The sequence below is a fragment of the Lactuca serriola genome, chromosome 2, assembly GCF_051521515.1.
Source record: "Lactuca serriola cultivar US96UC23 chromosome 2, Lser_US96UC23_V15, whole genome shotgun sequence".
Lineage (NCBI taxonomy): Eukaryota > Viridiplantae > Streptophyta > Magnoliopsida > Asterales > Asteraceae > Lactuca > Lactuca serriola.
In genome coordinates, this window is record NC_136409.1 from 156633643 (window position 1) to 156642043 (window position 8401).

The 8401-nt window shown below is 32.2% G+C and overlaps 1 protein-coding gene across 2 annotated transcripts; it reads left to right on the plus strand.

Moving 5' to 3' along the window:
* The first annotated feature begins 427 nt into the window (after nucleotides 1-427).
* Nucleotides 428-3516, plus strand: CRR28 (Tetratricopeptide repeat (TPR)-like superfamily protein). 2 transcript variants are annotated; one of them, XM_079025030.1, is made up of 2 exons: nucleotides 428-2350; nucleotides 3435-3516. In XM_079025030.1, the coding sequence occupies exons 1-2, from the start codon at nucleotides 874-876 to the stop codon at nucleotides 3449-3451; spliced, it is 1494 nt and encodes a 497-aa protein (XP_078881156.1). In that variant the 5' UTR covers nucleotides 428-873; the 3' UTR covers nucleotides 3452-3516. The 2 variants fall into 2 exon arrangements, with proteins under 2 accessions (XP_078881156.1, XP_078881155.1); XM_079025029.1 differs by lacking the exon at nucleotides 3435-3516 and having other exon boundaries at nucleotides 429-2447.
* The last annotated feature ends 4885 nt before the right edge of the window (nucleotides 3517-8401 follow it).

Genomic DNA, 8401 nt, shown 5'->3' on the forward strand with positions numbered 1-8401 from the left:
AATCCTGTATTAGTATAATATCCATCCGGGTTACAGTTCCAACTTTTTATTCAATTCGGGTTTTGGATTATTTGGGTCCGGTCCGGTTCGAATCAATTCCGGCCTAAACACATCGTAATACCACCCAATGGCACCCATCACTCCATCAGCTAGAGGCCCAAGGCCACAAATATATTTATAGCTTCTGTAGGCCCACACACCAGCACAGATTCATTCGACATCAGCTTAATGCCCATATGCATATCCAACTAAGGCCCAAAACATAACGTTTTCGATATATAACTATACATGATTGTAAAATTTTTTGGAACATTTCAAATAAATGATTATAGAATAATAATTCGTATCAAACTCTAAAACTTTCCGTAAATAGATGAAGTTTCCTATAAACAGCAAGGAGTTCATTTCATTTCTCTAAATCATCATTTTTTTTTCTCCAAAGAACTCTTCTTCATGTCCTCTTGTAGTAAAATATACATTTTACCATTTTTGATTTGTTGTAATCTCTTGTTTAAAAAGACCCAAATGATAGATAGGATTTTATAGGGATTATCTCTCAAAAGACTAGAAGAATCTGGAACCTAAAGGCTAAAATCCTAAATCGACGCAACAATCTCTTCATCAGGAATTCGTCCAGTCGTCGGAATCTTTGTGGGCTTAGAGAATCCAGTGCAATCCATCGCTATCGCTATTGTCCATTGAACGACTGAAGAGTGAAGAGTGAAAGGATTCACGATTTCACTCCATCTCGCTGTTTATCTTCTCTTCTCTACTGCAACTTCACAAGTAAGTTCGAATTTTCCGGTTCGATTTGCTTACACAATCATTCTGTAACAACAGATTTAAACATTAAAATCGTTTCTTCACACAATTATGGTTCTTGCAACCATACCTTCTTCAACGGTGCCCACAACCACCACGAACTATAATAATTACATCCAAGCAACCAACCATCACCATCGTCTCCTCCGCCTACTAAACCAGTGCACCTCCATGTCTCAGCTCAAGCAAATCCACGCCCAGACACTCAGAACCACCTCCACCACTAATCCGCATACGCTTTTCCTCCACAGTCGAATCCTCCATTTTTCATCTCTCCACGACCTCCACTACGCGTCCTTGTTCTTCCAAACCCATATCCAAAACGCAAATTCTTTCGCTTGGAACACCATCATTAGAGCTTGTTCTCGGAGCAACAATCGTAAGCAAGAAGCCATTTTACTCTACCTCAAAATGCTATCAGAAGGGAATGTTACACCCGATAAGCACACCTTCCCGTTTGTACTCAAAGCTTGCGCTTATCTCTTTGCTATTTCCGAGGGCAAACAGTTACACGCCCATATTTTCAAACTCGGACTCGCATCAGATGTATATATCAACAACAGTCTAATCCATTTTTACGGATCATGTGGAAGCTTGGAGGACGCACGAGACGTGTTCGATGAAATGCCTGAAAGAACTGTGGTTTCTTGGAACGTCATGATTGACACCCTTGTACAATTAAACCAGTTTGATAATGCAATAACATGTTTTCGTAACATGCAACAATGTTTCAAACCAGATAGTTTCACAATCCAGAGCATCTTACGTGCTTGTGCTGGATTGGGAGCTTTATCACTCGGACTCTGGGCTCATACATATATCTTAAAAAGATGCAACATAGAAGTAGCTAACGATGTTTTAGTCAATAATTGTCTTCTAGATATGTATTTCAAATGTGGGTCATTAAAAGATGCTAAAATGGTGTTCAAAAAAATGACAAAACATGATGTAACATCATGGAACACAATGATTCTTGGATTCGCAATGCATGGAGATGCGAAATCAGCTTTACACTATTTCAAACAAATGGTTGAAGAAGAAAGAATACTCCCTAATTCCATTACATTTAGTGGGGTTTTAAGTGCTTGTAGACATAGTGGAATGGTCAACGAGGGTCAAACCTATTTCACCATTATGACAACAAAGTATGGGATTGAGCCAGTTTTGGAGCATTACGGGTGTTTGGTTGACCTTCTGGCTAGATCCGGGCTCATTGTTGAGGCACTAGATGTGGTTTCCAAAATGGTAATTAAACCCGATGTGGTGATTTGGAGGAGTATTCTTGATGCTTGTTGGAAGAAAAATGTGGGAATTGAAGTTAGTGAAGAAATGGGAAGAAAGATTATGGAGTGTGAAGAAGGGAGTAAGTTTAGTGGTGTTTATGTGCTTTTATCAAGAGTTTATGCAGTGGCTTGTAAGTGGGATGAGGTTGATTATGTGTGGAAGATGATGGCTGATAAGGGTGTAATCAAGGAGCCTGGTTGTAGTACTATTGAGATAGATGGTGTTAGTCATGAGTTTTTTTCAGGTGACACGTCACTTTTGGATTCCATATGTTTTAGTGGTTAATAGTTTTTTATTGTCGATATTCTTTCTTTTATGTATACCATAGTCAATTGTATTAATATATAGTGTTAATGACTTACAAGGGTAATAAATGAAAGTCCAAAAAATTTTCAAATTGCAAAAAACTATAGATAGTGTCCAAAAAATTTTAAATTTGCATGAAAGTCCAAAATCAATAAATTCTCATGGTTTGGTCCATGAAACACATAAAAAGATTATTTTGCTCTATTAATTTATATTTTTGCATTTTTTTTTTACTATTTTCTCAACATTTAAATAATTACAAAAATAACATACTGAGATCATCTTAAACCAAATTATCATGTTTATTTTAAAGTAAATCAATAACATAATGCTTGTAATACATCGATTAGGTTCTAATTGATTTCGTTTTGCTTTGTTTAAGACTAGTTGCTCAACGAATACCATGAACATTGCAATCTCCAATTGTAAGCATAGAAAAAGGATTTATTTTTAAGAGAATTCCGAAAAAGATTGAAATACCCTTGAAATATTTTACTGCACCAAATCAAAAAGTCATCATACCAAACTCTTAACTCCAAAGTGTTGGAATAAGGAAATTAATAGAAGAATTAAAGGGATTATAAAAAGGTTTTTGAAGTGTTTGAGTGATAATATGGGACAAGGGCAATTATGTCTTTTTTGGTTTTCATCAAATCTGTTAAGATTTTCGGTTTGCCTGGTCTTTTGTGATAATGATAGAGAGGTAAGAAAGAGGGTGTGGTTTGATATCTTTTGGGTCATTTGCAAAAAACCACATTAAAAAACAAACAATATTTTGAATAAAGACTTTTTGAAAGAAGGCATGGAAAAATACTTTTGGTCCACATCTTTTTCCGCATACATGGAAAAAGACTAAAGACGTTTTACCACTTCAAAAACAAACATCACCTTTGAGTCACATTCAATTATAGGTGTTGGTCGGATGGTGATAAGGTGTCCATTTACTTTTCCCCTATTTAGATATCCATCCATGCATTTTGATCCAAAAATTCTAACTTCAACTTTTGTATGTTGTTGTGCAGCTTGCCACTCCACATAACACACGTCACTTCTTACATATGACTTCATTGTTGGCAGTGGCGGACGCACAACATTTTCGTAGGGGTGACACTAATTTTTTTTTTCCAAATAAATCTATGTTAGTAGTGTTACTTGTGATTTAAGTCGGTGCAACCAATTGAAAAAACATTGAATTTTTTTTACACTACGTGCCGGCGTCGGAGCAGTGGCCCGAGACCCCTGGGGCACCACTAAGGTCCGCCACTGATTGTTGGAATCGGTGCTCTCCAAAGGTAAAATATAATTTTGTTACTATATATATATATATATATATATATATATATATATATATATATATATATATATATATATATGGAAAAGTTCAATAGAGAACCATCATTATTGGTTCTTCGAGGAACCAAATCTTTTTTTCAATTTCTAGAACTTATTCTTTATCGAAACAAAAATCTAAAATATCCAAATTCATATATTAACATTATGAATGTGAAAAATATTTTTCAGATTCACGTTGTGAATTTTCAAAAATTCACATTGTGAATTTGACGTAAAAAAAATCGAATTTGATATCATTTGAAAAAGGATAAAAAGTTATGAATTTCTGTATTTTTAGTTTTTTTTGATAAAAAATAAGTTCTAAAAGTTGAAAAAAAGATTGTTTCCTTGGTTCCTTGATTAATTATGGTTCTCTATTGAACCTCACTATATATATATATATATATATATATATATATATATATATATATATATATATATATATATATATATATATATATATATATATATAGGGAGAGGATCAAATGAGATCGCCTAAAAGGTTGAGAACGCGAGAACAGTTCTTGACTAATTATTTTATAAGGGTATATTAGTAACTTTATATAAATATTAATTAATGATTTCCTAAAATCTAGGGATAATGATTTTAATTACCTAACAAAATTAATATTTCCTTTTAGTTAACGAAATATATATAAATATTTTTTATGATTTTTTCCAAAAATTATTTATGACCGTTTCAAAAAAATTATCTAAAAAAATTAATATTTCCTTTTATTTTAAATTTGAAAATAAAATCTTAAAAAAAATATTATTTTCTACTATTTCATGTTTTTGTTTTTCAAAAAAAAAAATGAATAGAAATCCAATCCCAACTCAATACACTTTCAATCATAAATGAAAATAATTTAAAATAAAAGGAAATATTAATCATAAATACACTACTATCCATAAATAAATACAATCATTCACATGAATCTGTAGAAGAAATCTGCAGTGTAAAAATTATCATTTTTTTTTTCATAAAATGAATACTTCTAATCATAAATAAATACACCCATTCACATGAATACACTACTATCCATAAATAAATACAATCATTCACACACAAATACATTGCAATTTACAAATGAATACACTGTTATTTATAAATTAATACACATTCTATCATAAATGAATACATGTGTTATCAATTTGTACTGTTTCTGAATCTGGAGTAGCTGCACTTCCAAGTTCCAACAATAGTTAAACGAAAACTAATGAAATTGTAATGGTGATACTCATATCATATTTTGGTTAAATTAAAGTTCATCCGAATATAAATATAATATACCAGTTTTAATCTTCAAATTGTGAAAAAATGAAACCTAACTAGTATATTACCTTGAAGGCCGAGCGAGCAACATAACCAAGTCGCTGAGCTTTTCTGTAGAAGAAATCTGCAGTTCCAGAGCCGCTTATTCTACTTCGATAATCAATTCACAGCAAATCGTAAAAAGTAAAAACCCCTCTTCTATCTTCAACGTTCAACCTCTCTGTGTACGGTTTCGGACTTGGTAGGATTCAAAGAGATATTGTTAGTGGCGAATAACACAGTAGGACCAGACATGTTTAGAAAAAGAAAAGTACCAAAACTGCCCCGGATTGCGATTACCAATCGTGATTTTTGCAGTCATTCTTCAAGCCCTGAATCGGGATTGCAAGTCCTAGGGCTTACGAGAAATCGAGGCGGTCTCTTGGCCTTCGATGGAATTGGCAATGGTGGAAGTCAAAGGGGCAGAGAGCGTGAAGGCTCACCAGCGACGACAGCAATAGGGCGACAGGAAGGGCGTCGATTCTCCGGCGACCCTTGTGGCTTAATCGTCGTCATCAGCAGTGCACAAATGGGGAACACAAACGAAATTTTACTTCCCCTTCTCAATATCTCTTTGAATCCTATTGTGTTATTCGCCACTAACAACCTAAATCAACAGACATTTTTTCATTCTCGATCTCTCTTTCTCTTTCTCTGAATCCTCTTGCAAGTGATGTTGTTTAGACCAGGGGAAGGTCGGCTATGGTTGTCATAATAGATGCATCTTATGAAACCGTAGAGAGAGAGAGAGAATATAGATATGAGAATAAGAAAGGTAAGAGGTGAGGGTGAGAAATTATAGGAATCAGGTAAAATTGCAATTCCTATTATGCCATTCTGACCATTCAAATGTTACACTTAAATGCTAGTACTTTTAGAATTTTTCATAAATCCCCCATTTAATAGTAACCATAGATCTTAGTATTTAGATAGTCCAGATCTCTTCTCGCGTTCTCAACCTTTTAGGCGTTCTCATTTGATTCTACTCCTATATATATATATATATATATATATATATATATATATATATATATATATATATATATATATATATATAAGGGTTCAATTGAGAAAAAAAAGATCGAGAATAAGAGAATCATTTTCAGCCTCACATTTATTTTGCCGCAAAACACTTAGGCACATCAGTGGAACAGGTAACGGATATACATGTGTTTTCTAACCAAACATGTTATAAAGTTTTCTTGCATAAAATATATATTTTACATCATTTTTCGTCAATATATATATATATATATATATATATATATATATATATATATATATATATATATATTGTTAAAAGTTCATTTGAGACAGACATAATTTTGTAAGATCGTGAGACCATTTTTTTCTAGTAAATATTATAATATTATAGTGTTTGTAAACATATAATGTGTAACAATTTAAAAAATACTAACAAGAAATTTAATACAAACCAATATATTTTTATATATGTTGTTAAAATTTCATTTAGAGTTTTGTGCAACAATTATAAAAACCAATACATTTTTATATATTTATGCCACAAAAAAAAAATACTAACATGAAATTTAATACAAACACACATATTTTAATACAAATTTCATTAAAAAAAATAACAATATAATATAGTCAATTCACAACTTAATGCATTTAATTCACAGTTTCATAAAATACATAATAATGTATTGTCGACTTAAATATTATATCTACAATTTAAAATAACTTATTAATTAACTAATTTAGAGTTTTATGCAACAATTATAAAAACTAATACATTCTTACATATTTATGCCACAAAAAACTGTTAACAATAAAATTAATACAAACATTCATATTTTAACACATAAAACATAAAAAATCACAACTTAATACAATCAATTAGCAACTTAATACATTTAATTCACATTTTAATACATAAATTCACAGTTTGATAAAATACATTCACATGTTAAACTTACATCCGGTGATATTTAGATACTTGGAGGTTCTATTAGATATTAGTTCAGGCACTCATCATAATTTACATATTAAAAAGCATAAATTTATATCATTTGAGAAAACAAGAATGTAATAAAACCATATTCTAAATTTATATTAAAACTTATAAAAATTCATGCATTTATTGATTAAAACTTATAAAACATTCATTTAATCACAACTAAAACTTATAAAAGATCATGCATTCAAAATTTAATACTTATAAAAAATCATGCATTCACAACTTATTAACAATGGATTTATAACTTAATATTTTATGCAAATATTATAACAAATAAAAAAACAAACTTGGATTCAAAACTTAATAACAATGAATTTAAAACTTAGTAGCAGTTAAAACAAATATTAACAATATTAAATAACAGAAGAGGAATTAAAACATCAAATTCACAGTTTAACATAAGAAAAAACAATCAAATAAAAAATCGGCATACTTGATGCAAATATGATGTTGTTTCACTAAAGACCAAGGAGAAAAAGTAAGTTTGTGGTGCTTCACCGGAGCGATAAGGCATTAGTTGTGGTGGCGGTTGACGTTGATCTCAGTTTTGGTCCATCAATTTCATCGGAGCTCGTAGACCTGGAGGCTTATATCATAGATCCATAAGCAAAAATCATAGATTTATCGTTGAAGATCATAGATATAACGTCGTAGATCGTAGATCTGGACTGAACCATTTCAGATATGATGAAAACAAAGGATTTTAGAGGTTGACAACATACATCGACGATTGGTAGAGGAGGTGGTGGACCAAATCTGAATAGATGTGGTCTGTCATGGAGATCGAGAGAAAAAAAGATAGAGACAATATGAAGATGTGTAATCGGAGCTCACAAATCTGAACATCAGTGGTGACAAAATCGTAGATCTCACCGTTCGTTAGAGCTCGTAGATTTAGCATAACAGGTCAGAGGAGGAGGAACTGGTGGAGTAGATCTGATGTGGTGGTGGAACCATTGTTGGACACCAGAAAATAAACCACAAACTCGAGATCTACACTTGAAATGCATCAAACACACTAGATGCATATCTACACTTGAAATGCATCAAACACACCAAAAAATGAAGATAAAAAGATGGTGTCGGACTATGACGGTGACGATGGCTGGAAGCGACGACGGTCTATGGCGGCAACGACGGTGTATGACGGCGGTGCCGATGGGTGGCGGCAAGGTGGTAGTTGGTGATGATAGATGGAGGGTTTGTGTTTGAGCTCTTAAAGGTGAGTGAGAGTGTTTGGATGTAAGAAAAATGATCGGATATTATTTTGTACTCTTAGGTTTGTATTTTGATGTTAAGTTATAATTTTTTTGTAACTGCCTATTAATTATTCTCTAAAATCGAGCTAACATGTGGGGAAT

What these genes read in the sequence shown, in the direction of transcription:
- CRR28 (XM_079025029.1), top strand. Translation starts at nt 874, where the DNA reads ATGGTTCTTGCAACCATACCTTCTTCAACGGTGCCCACAACCACCACG.